Source organism: Peromyscus maniculatus, chromosome 19 (genome assembly GCF_049852395.1).
Source record: "Peromyscus maniculatus bairdii isolate BWxNUB_F1_BW_parent chromosome 19, HU_Pman_BW_mat_3.1, whole genome shotgun sequence".
NCBI classification, from domain to species: Eukaryota; Metazoa; Chordata; class Mammalia; order Rodentia; family Cricetidae; genus Peromyscus; species Peromyscus maniculatus.
Genome location: NC_134870.1, coordinates 48,566,894 through 48,584,585, shown reverse-complemented (window position 1 = coordinate 48,584,585; position 17,692 = coordinate 48,566,894). Strand labels below are relative to the sequence as shown.

Here is a 17,692-nt window from a genome sequence, read left to right as displayed (position 1 = left end):
GTACCACAGGGATTTCCCCAAGGCACCAGGGACAGGGAGCTTTAAAATCAGCCTGTCCTGAGGAGATGCTGGAAGATAGATAGCATCAGAAGCTTGCCTGCCTTCCTCCATGCACAGAGATGGAGGTAACAGAGTAAGTATGGAGCTTTCCTCCCACCGCAGTCATTAGCTGGCGCCCTAGGGCAAGTCAATGGCGAAACATTTGCAACAGGATGCTGAGCTAGTGTGGCACACTTCTGCTAGAACTGGTCATGAAGCTGCACGTGTAGACACGAGCCATTTTTAGTACTGGTCAAATGAGTAGCTGAGGTAAGGAAAAGACTGGGTTTGGGGATTAAAAACTCTGTCCCGACACCTAAGGTTGGCTTTTGTTTGTTTGTTTGTTTGTTTGTTGTCTTTCAGCACAAAAAGATGGGACAATTAAAAAGATTTTCCAAAGACAGCTTGCCTCACATAGTCAGTGGGTGGTCACGAGAATGCATTATTTTACAGTCTTTTCTGCTTGCTTTCTGAGCGGCTCTGAGGAACTAGTGCTATTGAGGGTGGCCGTTTGACGTGACTGGCCAGCATCCTTTATCAAGATTAGCCCACGCAGCCCAGATGGAGATGACCAGAAGGATGACAACAAGCTTTGGGGACATGCTTAAGGTATCAGGGTCATTCATATTCTCAGGAGTACCTAGGTGACAGGTTTACAGACACTAACACACAAGGCTATCCTGCCTCTTGGTGCTCACAGACAGGCTAACGTGCAAATGAACATGGCCCAGACATTCATGAGGTATTCATCAAAGATGCTGCAGGGACAAATGGACACCCATGATGCACTGTGATTTGGGGTTATTTTCCCAAATATCACAAGACTGAAGCAAATGAGTACACATAAAACATGCTACTCATACTGACTCAAGGGTTGGGAACACTGGTATCAATGGCTTCTACAATCCCCCGGGGCCTAAGCACCCAGCCAACAGATCTCTGGGCAGGTTGCCTTTTGAAACTTTCCAGGGGCTTTTTTTCACATGAACTAAAGTTTCAGGATCTCTGCCTCAGATCGAAGTTCCATGTGTCAATAACCACTGAAGGCCACTCCAGTCTCTTCCCTGACTTTCCAGGCATCCTTCTCTACATTTAGTGCTTTGCAGATGTGCATCAGCATAGACTGGTTATACCATCTGACCATAAATAAGAGCACTTTTTTTTTCATTTTTAGCATCTTCGAGAACATGAGCTTTACTTATGGAGAAGTTGTAAAAAAAATACCTTTTTTTTTTTAACTTTATGGTTTGTTATAGAGTGGATAAACCTCATTTATGACTTCTGACAAATTTCTGTTCATTTTCGGGATTGCAGTGGTATGAATCATGGGATCAAAACAAAAGAAGAAGAAAAAGAAAAACACTTACATGGGCTGTAAGTTTCTCTTGGGAGGCTTTTACTTCAACTTGCAGCTTCTCAATGCACTGGAAAGGAGAAAGGTTTAGAGAGCAAGTGTCTGACTCTTTACAGTCCAAGTGTCCCACAAGTAAATATGTGCCTGTTCTCCATCTGCCAACTGGCAGCATTATGATCCTAGCTAGGTGTTGAGGAAATCAGTACCAGAGAGATAATTTCTAGGTCTATGAGAAAGCCTGAGGGCAAAGTACAAAATATGTTAACTACTAGGAAATGGTCAAGGGGGGGCAGATGATAGCTTGAGGTGATGAGGTTGATGCTCGTGTGTTTGTATGTGTGTGTGTACCTGTGTATGTGCACATACGAATATTTACAAAAAAACATATCCATAAATATACATAAACTCTTTGAAGTGAACAAAATTCAAATTTACATAATGATACACACTTAATTTTTCAGAGATCTATCACTTAGTAAATTAAAAATACATGTGCTAGAGAGTTTTGTGTCAACTTGACATAACCTAGAGTCATTTGAATGGAGGGACCCACAACTGAGAAATGTTTCCATAGGATCCGACTGTCTAACATTTTCTTAACTAATGACTGATGAGGGAAGGCCCAGCTCCATTGTGGGTACTGCCATCCCCAGGCTGGTGGTTATGGGTTCTATACACAGCCTGAGAAAGTCATGGGAACAAGCCAGTAAGCAATACTCCTCCATGGCCTCTGTGTTGACTCCTGCCTCTAGGATCCCGCTCTGTTTGAGTTCCTGTCCTGACTTCCTTCAATAATGAACAGCCATGCTGAAGTGTAAGCCAAATAAATTCTTTCCTCCCCAACTTGCTTTTGGTCATGGTGTTTCATCATCCTTACTAAGATAATATGTCAAAATTTAAGAACAATTGTTTTACTATATAGAAATGAGTCTTTCATCAGGTCCAATCCTGAAAACCAAGAAATATGTGTATGGCTGACACCATGTACAAAATTCATAGACTACAAGGCTAATATTTCCCAAAAGGGTACATCATCAAAAGAAAAAAAAACTTAAAAATGTAATGAAAACAATCTGTGAATGTTCATTAGAAAAATAAAGTGTTGGATTCACCTCCATTAATTCAAATATTAACTTGTTTTTGTTTTTGTTTTTGAATGCTAAGGATTGAACCCAGGCCCTTGTACACTCTAAGCAAATATCTACTATTACCAGAGATTTTAGGTTAAAGAGTTGGGTTCTGGCACTCCCAACAAACTAGGCTCAGGCCTCTATCCCAATAAACCAATTTAGAGAAATATTGGGAAAGGCAAAAGAAAGGAGATATTTGTGTAGTATGACCACATTGGGAAGAGGAATAAATATGGGGCCCAGTGACCCCCAAGCCCAATTTCTGGAGCACAGATGTGAAACTAGAAGGCAAGAATTCTGCACAGTAAAGCGCTAGGGGTCAAGACGTGATCCAAACAGCATGGGCCCGTCATTTTTGGCTGGATCTGTCCTGCATGGCGGTCCTCTACTACATTAAGCTATTAACTTTAGAATGCAGCCTTACCACCGTGGACAATCACCCTCATCTTATGGGGGTGGGGCTGGGTGAGGGGTAGAGGGGGTGGAGGTGTCTTTTCCTCCCAGGGTTTGGTCTTCTAGAATCCTAGGTGACCGTAGGTTTAGACGACGATTTATCTCTGTGCCCTTGGCCAGAAACAGACACAGAGTGAAGAAGACAGGTGTCCGATTTCCTCTATGCTTTTTGTTACCTGTGGGCCATAAGGATGAGTCAACACTTTTAGTAAAAACAGCTCCTAAGTGCCTGTTTCATTACCGCTGAGTGACAGGCCCGGCCCATTAAATGGGGACTTTCAACCCGGCAATGGCTTACAGACTTGTCACATGCGGTTAAGTAACTCTTAAAACGTGACCTTTCCTCCACGAACCTTGTCTTTCTCAAGAACCATGTTTTCGTAGGACATTCCGCTTGCACTCCTCTGGTTCGCAGCCTCCAGCCTTTCCTCCAGCTTGGCAACTCTGTCAAGCAGTTGTGATTTTGCTTCTTCGGAGGCTGCAAGCTAAAGACATATTTTCTGTGAGGACACAGAAGTCAGAGGTGCTTCAAAGGCGTCTCCTAAAAATGTCAATTTAGGAATGAATTATCTTCTATTAATGTCTGTTAAGGCTTTCGGTAAAGAGCTTCTGCAACATTCTCTACACATGACAAATGATGAGGGAGAGAAGGAAATGTTGTTGAGATATAATTTCATTATTTCTGACATGGATAAGAGAGGTAAGAACGCAGTCCCAATGAAGAGAGACATTCCTGTTTGTCAAGGTCTCAGCACTCACCTCCTCCTCTGTGTTCTGGGGTTCCATGGCTGGCACAGCTGTCTCTGAACCCCATCTTGTGGTCACACATAGTTCTTGAAACTTAACACTTGGGAGTCTACCGCTCTCCACAGAGTGTGTGGGTTCTCACTCACTTCACTATTTACCATAAGCGCAACAGTATTGGAGGCAGAGGAGAACGTTGGAAGTTAAATGTCTCAGTTTAAACTCACTCGGATTAAAGCCAGATCTGTGCAAAATCACAATCAAAATATCCCTTTGTGATGATTCTGCTATTCGGATCCCTCTTGAAGGAGGGTGGTGCAGTGGCTCTAGTCCCTTGGAGAGCCCCTGACTAGCTCTTCCTTTCTCTCAGACAGCTCATTGCGCCCTCTCTCTGAAACTCAGCAGCACTCTTGAGGGTCACAGGAAAGTGTGGGGAATTGCGTGTTCACTGCAACTCCCTGGTGATCTTGGAACCATAGATCACCTCTGAGTATGTGTTTCACGTTATCCTGGATGTTACTGCAAAAGATACTCTTTTTGTGTCTTGAAAACAAGCATTTTTAAATAGTTCACTATATGAAGAAGGCAATCTGAAAGCAAATGCTAGCATACCTTACACCACATACTGGCTCTCCCAGTCTATCTACACAATCATTCACGTAACAAGTCTGTTAGTTGGCACTCAATACAGCCACTGTGTAATGTGCTGCGAGTCCACCAGGGGTATGTATACTCAGGACCAAAGGAAATGCACATTGCAAGAACTGTTGGTGGTACCTTTCCTTTTGAAGTGTTTGGGGAGGCCCAATGTGCTTTTATGGCCACTGGCACAGTCAAGTCTTGGGCACAAGGTGGCTTGGGAATGTTGCCTGGCTTCCCTGAACCTACTTCTATCTTACTAGAGAAGAATAGCTCATCATGTGGACTCTGAGGCAAAACCTCAGCTTTACTGAGTGACTGGGGCAACGTGCTCAGCCTCTCTGGGCTTCATTTCCTTTTACACTGAGCAGGGGAAGAAAAGAATGTTACTTAATACACAGGGTTTGAAAATGATGTGCGTTTATAAAAGAGCAACCCTCAGGATAGCTGTAACATATCAAGTACTGAATATTATTATTCTCATTGTTCTTCTGCCCCTCTAACCACAGTGAGCACCCATTGCAGTTGTAAGCGTGTTTTTATTATTCTTTGGGAATCTCTAACACTGGCTTTTGATCCTATTCATTCCCTCCCCATCTCCTCCTAGATCCACCCCCAATTCTATACCCCACCCAATTCTGTGTCCTCATTCATTATCTTATAAAATACCCATCAAGTCCAATTAGTGTTGCCTTTAATACTCTTGGGGATGTGGCCTTCCAATGGAGCTTGCTGGACATACTATGTATGGGCCCCACCCTTAAGAACAACTAACTCTCCCTCTCCCAGAAACTAGGTCCTTAGGGGTGGGACTTCTTGCTCCATCTCCACCATGCTGGGATTCTATCTGGCTTGAGCTTGGGCATGTTTTGTTCATGTTATTGCAACTGTTGAGAGGTCATATATGCAACTTCCTTACTGTATCTGGAAGATATGGCTTCCTTGTAATCTCACTGCCACTGGCCCTTATATTCTTTCTGTCCATTCCCGTAATGATCTCTGAGATTCTCCCCCCTCTCTCTCACCAAATTATATTTGGTTTGTTCATTTCTTGGCATTATTAGAGAAAACCTTGATTTATAGAATTATTTTCTCTCAGTTGGGTACATTTTGTTTTCATATCCTGTCCGATCTATAAAATATCTTGTCATTATTTGATTGCTTTTCTTGTTAGTCCATCTTCTGTTGTTTAGAGAGTCTTTATTCCTTCACTCAGCAACTATTTACTCATTTGTTGCAGAAATAAGTTTGCTGTTTGTTATGTGTAAGAAATAGAAGATTAAAAAATGAAAATATTATGCTTACCTTCAAAAAAACCTTCACATTTTAACTAGAAAGGTAGACAGTTTAAAAGTAACTATCACACAAGATGGAACTGTACAGATGAATAAATAATGAATAACTATATCAATAATTGTTCACATTTATTATAGGATTGCTATATAGCAGACATTCTGCAAAACTTTTTATTTTTAATTTATTCCAGCATTTCAGTTTAATTCCTCAAGAAGTTTGTGCTGGTGTTATTCCCATTTTACATGCAGTAGGTTGAGTTTCAACCAGGTTGAACTTTGATTTGGAGTGTTCTCTTTGGAGGGTTCTCTTATCTACCAAATATGATCACATTATAGCCATCCTATAAACATCAGGCAGGCCAGGCACATGAGAAGTCAAATATAAACTACACCCAGTGTACCGTATTGATAGTCAAGAAAGGGCATTAATATGTTTTAAAGTAATATTGAAGTAATATTAAAATTAGAGGATGGCAGATGAGAGGCTCCAGGAATTAATCTTGATACAAATAACAACTGAGTTGGCAAAAATGGTCAGAATCAATCACTGAAGTATTTTAGAGTCCAGAAGAACACTTTCTGGTTCTGGAAAAATCCTTGATGAAGAAAAGTATCAATATCCAAAGAAATCTCTATCATTACTGGCTAACTACAAAAATAATAAAAAGGATTTCAGTGACTACATACAACAAGAAATACAGACTTTGCAAAATTGGTACAAAGAAAAATCACTAACTAAATGGACAACTGTCTTCAAGGAGTGATATCACTAATTCTTAGGGACGAAAGATAGGATCTGACATCTAGAATTTCTACATCACAGTAGTTAGCATGTCTACTTCTCAATAAAGCTACCATCCTTCAAAATACAATATGACTCTTTTCTTTGGGGGAAATGAAGAACTCATTTCTTAACAGGAATCAGTGCATGGAATCCTAGAGAATGAATTCTAGACTTTCTGATCAACAACAATCAAAACTTATGATCTTAAATGTGGTCAGAGGTAAGAACACAACCAAACAAACAAACAAAACCATGGACAGAAAATCAGTAAAGGAAATTGGGAGAATAATATGTAAGCAAACAGGAAATAGCAAAAAAAATTATAAAAGAGAGTCAAGCAAGCCGGGTGGTGGCAGTGTACACCTTTAATCCTAGCACGTGGGAGGCAGAGGCAGGTGGATCTCTGTGAGTTTGAGGCCAGCCTGGGCTACAAAGTGAGTTCCAGGGAAGGCTCCAAAGCTACACAGAGAAACCCTGTCTTGAAAAACCAAAAGGAGAGAGAGAGAGAGAGCACGAGGCAATTCAAAAGTTGCTTTAGTAAAAATCCACTAGGAAGACACAGTACAAGCTAGAAGATGGAAGAATCAGAAAGTCGGGAGAGAGCTTTCTTTATCAACTCAGAGGGGCATAACAACATCTACCACAGTCTATATGTTTCAAACAATGCATACTATAAATGAGACTATGTAAGTGGCTCACTCTAGTCTTGTCTATTTCCTATAAGAAAATCATGTCACTCTAGATACTTTAGCTTCAAGATTATTTCTAGACCTAATTATTTTCCAAAGGATTAGGACCTCATCATATTCAGTCAGGACATGTTCAGTCGTTAGCATTTCACATCTAGCCCTCCTCAAAGTCATGTTGTGCTTATATACAAATACATCTGATCTCAACAGCCCCCAGAGTCTTAGCTTGCATGACCTTCAACTGTAAAGTCAAAGTTTCCTCAAAATATTCTCTAAATCACATATTAGTAAAACAGTTCATCTGGAGGTAATATTCTTTTCCAGCTGGAAAACCACATAATTCATTTGTTTCCAAACTATAGTGGTCAAATGGGTGTAAGATATGCATTCCCATTCCACAAAGGAGACATAAGGAAGGAAAAATGAATTCTTCGAGCCTGTAAGGCTTGAGAATCATCCTCTGATGTGTTATGGTTCTGTTGGGCAACATTTGATTCTTTGTGGCCCTGCACAGTGTGGGTCATACCACCAAGGACTCTACTGAGTGGAAGTTTCATCTCTAGGGCTCTGCTACATAGGGGCCAGACTTCCAGAATTCTGCCTCATGAGTCTTGTTCCTAGGATTCTGCCATGCTGGCTTGTACTTCCATGGTTTCAGGTGACCCCACCACCATGGCTTGTTTGGCTCATTGAGACTAAGGATAACACATTTACATGTGCATAGCTGAATTGTCTTCTGTGGAATTTAGGAAACCAGAAACCCTCCCTGCATCCCATCGACATTTCTTGTAGCTGAAATCTTGGTGTTCCTATTGAAGATGCTGAGTAGGTCTGCGGCTCACACTCATAACTATCTCTTTAAAAGACAGCTCCATGGTAAATACCCTTGACATCCTCTGCAATGTAAATAAGCCGAGAATTTTCTGTTATTTACTTGACAATTATTTTTTCAATTTGCTTATCTTGTTATCTGCTCCTTCAACACTTAGAATTCTTTTCAGCCAAATATCCAGTTTCATCACTGACATGTTTTACATTTCTCACAACAGGCTGTGAACACAATTCAGCCAGGATCATCTTTCCTTTATTGTGAATACCATGTTCATCTTTTCCTCCTGTGACCTTGTTAGAATCCCTGTTAATATTCACATGATTTGTGTTTTCTGAGAAGATGGAGGCTTTCTCTCTAGCTCTCTGCTTTTCTTCCTCAGTTCTCACCAGATTACCTTTGGTAGTCATTTCACAGTAATAATTACATCCCCCAAGTACTGGAGATCTAAGTGAGCCTAGTATACACCAGGCACTCAGTCCCTGATCTATGCCCTCCCAATATCTACTCATTAAGCATTTTCCTAAAGATTTCCAAGCCTCTACCCATCACCGAGCTCCAAATCTTTTCTATGTTTTAGGTACCTATTACAACAGCATCCCATTTTTTTCTTTTTTCTTTTTTTTTTGGAGGGGGCGTTCGAGACAGGCTTTCTCTGTGTAGCTTTCTGCCTTTCCTGGAACTCACTTGGTAGCCCAGGCTGGCCTCAAACTCACAGAGATCCGCCTGGCTCTGCCTCCCAAGTGCTGGGATTAAAGGTGTGCACCACCACCGCCCAGCCCCATTTTTTTCTTTAAACATTTTTAGGAGCTAGAGAGATGGCTCCAGGATTAAAAGCACTGGCAGCCCATCTAGATGACCCAGGTTCAATTCTAAGCACGCATATGGCAACTCACACCTGTCTATAACTCCAGGGGATCTCACACATTCTTTTGCACCCCATGAGCACTACATCTATGCAATGCACAGATATACATATAGGCAAAACACCCATACACATAAAGTGAAAATAAATAAATAACATTTTAAAACTTCCTTTTGTTTATGTCTAGATGTAAGTGTGGCTGCATGTTTTGGTTGGGGTTTCTGTTGATGTGAGGAGACACCATGAGCACAGCAACTCTTACAAAGGAAGACATTTAATGGGGTGGCAGCTTACAGTTCAGAGGCTTAATGTCCATTATCATCATAGTGGGGCATGGCAGTGTGCAAGCTGAAATAGTGCTGGAGAAGGAGCTGAGAGTCCTACATCTTGCAGGCAACAGGAAGAGATCTGAGACACAGGATTGCTTGAGCATAAGTGAGACCTCAAAGCCTGCCTCTACAGTGACACACTTCCTCCTACAAGGCCACACCTACTCCAACAAAGCCAGAGTTCCTAATAGTACTACTCCCTGTGGGGGCCATTTTTTTTTCCAAATCACTACAGCATGCATGTGGAGCTTAGAAGGTGACCAGTAGAGTTCGCTTCTCTCCCTCCACCGTGGGAGTTCTAGGGAATGAACTTGGAGTCATCAGGTTTGGTGACACTTTCACCCACTGAGCCATTGGCCTGGCCCACTCTCTTAATTCATGATATCAGTCTCTGTCAGTCATTCTTTTAGATTACGGTAGTGCATACTGTGGATTGAGTGACTTAAGCATTTCTATTTCACTGTTGTGAAGTCTAAGATCAAAGTCCCAGTTTACTCAGTGCTGAAGGCATTCTTCCTTCTGACGTCTCTTTGCTATAGATCCACATGGTAAGACGGAGACAGTTCTTGTCTCTTCCTCCTCTTTTAGGAGTAGTCATGCCACCATTGGGATATCACTCTAATGGCCTTACATCTAAACCTAATTGTATCGCAAAGGCTGTACCTCAAAATACCACAAAACTGGAGACTGGGGATTTTACATGTGAATTCTGTGGATGGAGGACCTGCATTCCATGAGAATTGTATGTAATAGGGCATTGGGATCATCTGGCCGGAGGAACAGAATAAGGAAAGAAAATCCTAGAGGCCTATGGGATGCTATCAAGTGGACTAACACACATATTTGGGGGGAAACAAACATATATAAGAGAATAACAGGCTATCAGAGAGAATCAAATGGTTCACTAGAAAATATGAAACATAGACATAAAGCACAAAAAGTCATAAAATACATAAGCAACAAAGTAACTGAAATGTGTATTTCATTACTCATACTACTTTAAGTATAAGTGGATTCAACCTTCTAATTAAAAGAAAAAGACTAAAAAGAAACGTGAAATGCAATCAAACAATATGCTGCCTTCAATGGACTGACTTGATACTCAAACAGGTTAAAGGTGAAAGAAAAGGTACTGTCTGCAAACAATAGCCAAGAGAGTTTGGGCAGTCACATGATTATTAGATATAATAGAGGGTAAGGCAGAACTTTCTGTTATGAGCCTGTGAGCTATCTCACCAGTTAAAAGTACTTGTTGCCAAGCCTTACAATGTGAGTTCTAAACTCAGAATCAACATGACACACACACACACACACACACACACACACGAAAAAATAAATGTAATAAAATGTTGAAAAAATAGATGTAATAAAATGTTTTAAATAGTATTCTTTTAAAGTATTTTTATTAAAAAATAATGTCATTGTATGTTAGTTAACAAAAGTATCATTTCATCAAGAAGATTAGAAAATTATAAATGAATCAACCAAGGGTACAAAAACATGTGAAGCAACCATAACAGTATTTAAGAGAGAAATTGTGGTTTGGCAAGGTTAGAGAGCAAAACATACAATTGAAATAATGAACAATGAGCAACCAAAATAAGGAAATAAAAATATTAATCTATAACAGCATACTGAAAAATACCACCTAGTGATAAATTTAACCAAGGTAGTGAAAAGGCTGGTACACTGAAACTACAAAATGTTACTGAAAGAAATTAAAGACCTAAACACATGGGAAGGCATCCAATGTTCATGGATTAAAAGGTTTAACACTGTTAAGGTGCCAACTCCCCCCATAGATTAAATATGACCACTATTAAAATTCCAAAGTTTATTTCAGAATGAACAAGTCAATTGTTTAATTCTAATGGATTATGAAGGAACTCAGATATTCAAAATTATCTTATAGGAGAACAACGTTGTAGGAATCACATTTCCCAGTTGCAGAGCTTACACAAAAAGCAACAGTATCAGGCTAGGACAAGGACAGACATGTGAACAGATAGAATAGAGTTAAGCCTAAAGATCCAAGAGACTTTTGTCCAGTATGTCAAGAAGATTTAGTAGGAAGATTCCCTTAAACAAGTAGTTAGGACAACTAGATAATCCAATGCAAAAACCTAGTGTTGGACCCCTATCACAATCTACACAGAAATCAACTCAAAATGAGTCAACTGCTAAATTAGCAAAGCTATATAATTATTTGATGAAAACATACCAATAAGTGTTCAAGATTTCAGACTTGACTCTGAAATCTGTCATGGGCTCTGACACTAAATGCATCATTTAAGGTCTCTGTTACTATGGTAACACTCTATGACCAAAAGCAACTCAGAGAAGAAATGGTTTGTTTAGCTTTCATGTCTCAACCAAGGCAGGAAGTCAAGTCAGGAACATTGAGGCAGGAGCTGATGCAGAGGCTATGGAGGAAAGCAGTTTACTGGCTTGCTCCTCATGGCTTGCTCAGCCATCTTTCTTATAGAAACCAGGACCACCAACCTAGGGAAGACACTGCCCACAGTGAGCTAGGTCTTCCCACATCAATCACTCATCAAAAAAAGCCTCACAGGCTTATCTACAGACTAGTCTGATGAACACAGTTAGCTCTTTAATTGAGGTTCTTTCTTTCCACAAGACTCTTACCTGTGTAAAGTTGACCAAAAATAACCTGTGAATTAACCTTTTCTCAGAATAACATCAGATTGTTCCTCAAGAACTCTAAAAAGCATGCAAGCATGAAATGATACAATTATATAAAATTTCAAGCCCTGGGTGTGAGTATAATATTATATATATATATATATATATATATATATATATGAATATAAGTAACAGTCAACCATGATTGCTTTATCAAACAAAACTATCTTTTAAAATTGATGGAAAAACAAAATCATATCAAGATAAGCACAAACTAAGACAGTTCATGCCCACCAAGCCACCACAGCCCAAACCAGAAGCTTCTTAGAAGCATACTGTGCAGGGGAAGAGACAGTGTCAGTCACAAGAGTGCAGGAATGGATAAATGTCACAAGAGGAATAGGTGGACAAAAGACAGCACAGAGCAGCTACTCTGCCTCTCCATAAATATTCCTCACTCACCCTTCCAAACACAGAAAGGACAGGTAGGACTCAGTCAAGTCAAACAACCTCCCTTAATAGGAAAGAAATAGGAACAAGCAATAATCTAACAAGGAAACAAGCAAAACATTACAGTAATCATGAAACATCTCTCAATAATAAATGTAAGTGGCCTGAAGTCACCAGGAAAGAGAAGCAGATTGGATTAAAAAAACAAAACAAACAAAGAACTAAATCCAACTATCTGTTGTCTCCAAGAAATGGATCCCACTGATAAGGAAATTCACTGGCTGAGAGCTGAAAAATAGAAAGCAATCTTCAGGTGAATAGTAGCTGAAAAAAAAGTTTGTACAGTTATTCTGACATTGGATAAAACAGACCTCAAACCAAAAGGATACACAAGAGATTAAGAAGACCACTCCATGCTCAAGTGGTGAACAGTTCACCAAGAAGTTATAAGAATTGTAAATGCATATGCACCAAATTTCGCATGCCCACTTTCATAAACAAACACTAATGGACATAAAATGCCAGAGTGGTCCTGGTATCCAATGATGGATGATTTCAATATGCTGCTCTCATTTCCAAATCAGTCATCAAAACTAAAGGCCAACAAAAAAACCTAGAGTTACATTGTACCAGGAGAAATAAAGACAGTATTTCACCTGGCACAGATGGAACAGACACTCTTCTCTGTACGCTCTGGAATTTTCTCTATAGTAGACCATATTCTATGCTACAAACCACACCTTACCAAATACAAAGAATCAAAATAATCCTTTGCTGCTAATAGCCTTTTCCATATTTATCCTTTGAATCAAAACCCAACTATCATCAGGCAGAACACATGTGTAAAGGAGCTTGGCTTTGTCCAGCCCCGGCACATGAATCATGTATGAAATAAGCTGCCATGTTTACCTGACTCTCAGGTAAAAGAGACTGTTTTAGGAATGGCCGTATAGTACAGTGGAGACACCTGAAGCTCGATGAGAAGAACTTTGCCAGAGGTTTGGAGACTCTGTTCCAGAATGTTCTTACCTGCACGTGTGTCCTACACAGGTGTCCTACAAGGCGGCACAGCTGGCATACAGAAGGGGGCAAGGCAGAGGTGAATGTTGCTCACACTCTGGGTGGATACTCTTGACTGACTGAGTTCATTACCTCCAGAGCTTCCTCCCTCTGGCCTTGCTGTTAAGTGGGATGATAGCCAGGCGTGTTACATTGGTAACTGGGTTTCTGCATTGTGAAAAGCATCCATAATGAATTGGTAGGAAAGGTCTTCTTACCTCCAAAGACCATTCCTTCACTTAGCTTTGATTCAGTCATCTCTTCCTATCTCAGAACTTTTGCTCCTGTTGTTTCTCTGAAAACACCAGATCCACTCTACATCTTCTACATTACCCTCTCTAGAAGGTTCTGTTCAGCATATGAAGTTATCATAAGACTTCTCACAAATCAACAATCTCATTGAACTCTCCCTTCAATGATCATCCCATCTCCTTGCTTCCTGCCCACTCACACTTCTTAAAACAAGTATCTATTCACTTTGTTCTTACAATCACATTTCCTTCTTCAAGAGCTGTAAAATTGAATTATACCACTGGAGAGTCCGAGGTAGACTACAAACTCAACCGGAGCCAACACATCTATCCTCTTTCTTCCCATTTCTACATCTCGGTGCTGGGCTTGTGCTGGCCTCATCATTTCCCAGTGGAAACAAACTGTCCTTACACAGCAGGGACGCTACCCATTGACTCAATAGCAAGATGACTCATCTTCCAGGAGAAATGCAAAACGACTCTCCTTGGCATCTTAAGCCATAAAAATCTCTCCTGGATCAATCTTTATGGTCAAGAAGATGGGCCGTCATCAGTAACTGCTCTAAGGCTGTTTCTTCTATCCATGAACACCACGATTCACAGTCATGGGTTATTATGAGACTGAAGATACAGAACAGAAACAGGCCAGTTACAGTCCACCACATGGATATTTGGCACAATTAGACCTTTATGCCCACATGCATACATGCATCCTGTATCACTTTTCTACTGTTGTGATGAGACGCCATGACCAAGGCAACTTATAGAAGAGAGTCTATTGGGGTTTACCATTCTAGAGGGCGAGTTCATGAGCATCATGTCAGGGGTTGGGGCAGCAGTCGGACATGGTGCTGAAACTATAACCGAGAGCTTTTACAGCCTTATCCACGATCAGGAGGCAGAACAGAGAGGAACAGCGGGAATGGCGGGGCTTTTGAAACCTCCGAGTGACACACCTCCTCCTACAAGGCCACACCTTCTAATCTTTTCCAAACAGTTCCATTAACTGGGGACCAAGTATTTAAGCACATGGGCCCATGGAAGCCATTCATATTCAAATCACCACACACACACACACACACACACACACACACACACACACATACATATTCATACACATATGCATGTATATATATGTGCATATGTACATATGCATTCACACAGATATGCATTGCCTAAGATGTCCTCACGTAATAGGATGCATATATTCTGTGTTAATTACAAAATGCACCCACCCCTTCCCTGAAGGAGGCATGACAAAATCATATCGACTTACTTCATCATGCTTCACATTCAAATCTCCAAGCTCTTTTTAATCTCCCATGGAATCATAATCACATGATACAGCATTTCAAAACCAAATGCACACTGTATCATTCCTCATGTGCCCAATGCACAGAAGAAGAAGATAGGGCAACGTGGGCAAGGGGAAAGAATCTAGAGTTGTCCCCAGTCTTTGCAGCTGGCACGTTCTAACTCTCATTTTGGAAGGGCTACGCTATCTTGGCAGTGCAGTGAGTGGAGGTGGAAAAACTACTGGTCTCTGCCCTCACTGACCACTGGAAACCCTCCTCCTCTTCCTCCTGGGTATATCCAAGAAAAGAACTAGGGGATTCCTTCAGCAAAGTGCTATATTAAGTTCCAGCCTCGGCAATGCCACTGACTTCCCTAGACCGCTTCAGTTGTGTTATAGAGACTTAAAGCAAATGGGCTTTAATATATTAGCTGGTTCGTTTCACTGGGAAGTAGAGGCACTCCTGGACCCCGAGTCGTACATTAGATTTTCAGAGATTTCTCACTCTACTGTCATTGGCCCCTGTCACTCTCCTTCCCTTCCCCTCCCTCTCTCTTTCACCCTCCCTTCTTCCTTACACACACACACACACACACACACACACACACACACACACACACACACTACTACGGAATAATTTCCCAGTCCTTGGAAAGAGAGCAGCCAACAGCCTCATTTATGCACCTCTTCCAGCCTGCCTTCTGCCCTCCTCTGCTCTCCTGGTCCTTACTGGGCCCAGGGTCTGCCATTCTCTCCTTAGCAAACACAATGCACCCTTTCGGGTCATTGTATTCAACCTCCCACTACAACATTACACATTTGAGGACCCCATGCCTTTTTCAACACTCTCCTCTTTCTGACTCAGGACACTGTCTGGATTTCTCCTGTAGCTTTGGCTGGACTTTTTCCTGGACTTCCAGCCTTCTGATTGTAGAAATCTATGGGTTTGGCACTGGGACCTGTCCTCTGCTTTGTGTACAGGTATAAGGTGACTTCTAAGTGATCCTGTTGACAGCTGGGGTTTAAACACTAGTCACATGTTAAAGACTCAATATTTTTATATCCAGCCACTCATTTTCAGTCATACCTATACACATATGAAATTTGCCTAATATGTTAGTTGCTCCTATACCTGACATGTTAGAATTACCGAGCTCAAAGTGAATCTACCTGTCATCAGTGTCTTTCCCTCTCTCAGTAATAGATTTGAAGCCACGGAGCAAATTAAGAATGGGCATTCATCCAGCCATCAAGTGCAATTGTGAAAACCACCCTATTAAGTAATGTCGAATTACAGGTTCATCTATCTCTTCTTATCTGCATTCCTAGATTTTCTGCCCCACGACCTACATAAAGGTTCACAGCAAGTAATTGTATAAGCTAGACTTACACAAAATTGCTCAAAACCAAACTCTAACCAAGCCTGGCAGAGCTCAGTATAGAGGAAAACATTTTGAAAACAAAGTCTTCACAAATGCTAAGTGCTTTACACGCTGGTGTGGGCAGATTATGCGTCTCTGAAGCAATAAATAAGAGATACAGGTATCTTAATAAATCTTATCCCACCTGTGGATGGGGGGACCTGATGCCTGAAGATCCATTTTGACTCACAAAACTGATTTGATCTAATTTAAAACTTGGATTTAAAGAAACAACAAATTCCCCATCCTATCCTTAGTCTTAGGCCATTGCAAACAATGCAGATGTTAAGATTTATTTATGTTTTTGCCTTTAAAAGGCTACTTCCAGGCACTTCTGTGTTCATGTACATTTGAAATCGTGTTTTGGGGCACAGTTCAGAGTTAGAATTACTTCTGTGCTAGCCTGCCAGAACTGCTACAAAGAGGGCCACATGCTGAGGGGTGTGAACACCAGGGGTCTATTGTCTCCTGTTTGTGTAGGCTGAGGGTTGTATCTAGGTATGAGCTGGGTTGATTCCGGCTTCGGGCTATGGGGAAGAATTGATGCTGTGCCTCTTCCCTCCCTGCTGGTGGTTTGTTGACAATTTCTGTAGCTCTTTAGCTGATAGAATCATCCTTTTGGTGTCTGCCTTCATCTTTGCATAGCTTTCTCTCAGCATGAATGTCTACATCAACCATTTCCACTTTGAACTAGGATCCTATCATCTTGGAAGAAGAGCTTGCTCATCCCACTAAAGGGCAACCTCGCCTCAGCTGATTATATCAGCAATGAGACCAGTCATAGTCATGTTCTCAGCTGCACAGAGTTACAATGCCAGCAAACGAATTTTGGGGGGACACAATTCAACCCATAGCACACCCAAATTATTTCAGAGGGAAAAGCCTTACACAACACAGGAAAAGTTAAGCTCTGAGTGAAAATGTACAGAAATCTTCACCTAAAGGCTAATTAACAATTGAAATATAGAGGTCTAGGAACAGAGGTTTAAATTTTCATTTAATGTGTATGTGTGTGTGTGTATGTGTATGTGTGTGTGTATATGTGTGTGTGCATACTTGTGTGTGCATGCATATAAATAATACTAGAGAAAAAAAGAAGAGACATTGGAAAAGGTAAGATCTGAGAATTAATACTAGCAATTATAATTGGAATAAATAGCCCGTGTTTGTTGTGGCCAGGGATATTGAGAAAGGTTGGAGTACTTGGCATATTACTGCCGATGAAACCTCCATACCTTGTGAACTTGTTATTCAATAGGTCCTGACATTGTGGAAAGACACAAACACACACATACACACACACATATGCATACATACATACATATATATGTATGTGTGTATGTATATGTATATATATGTATGTATGCATGTGTGTTGCTCCCTCAGGATATCCACCATCTCCAGAGCTACTCATCCATCTGGCA

At 40.9% G+C, this 17,692-nt stretch overlaps 1 protein-coding gene across 3 annotated transcripts in view; it reads right to left on the bottom strand.

Annotated features, from left to right (window-relative positions):
* The window catches only part of Ccdc192 (coiled-coil domain containing 192), a 200,658-nt gene that overhangs the window by 143,250 nt on the left and 39,716 nt on the right, over window positions 1-17,692 (bottom strand). For all 3 annotated transcript variants that reach the window (XM_042264043.2, XM_042264045.2, XM_076555288.1), the window contains exons 4-5: window positions 3,330-3,461; window positions 1,407-1,463 (exon numbers count right to left, since the gene is read on the bottom strand). In XM_042264043.2, the coding sequence (XP_042119977.1) occupies window positions 1,407-1,463; window positions 3,330-3,461 (189 nt within the window). The remainder of the gene's footprint in view (window positions 1-1,406; window positions 1,464-3,329; window positions 3,462-17,692) is intronic.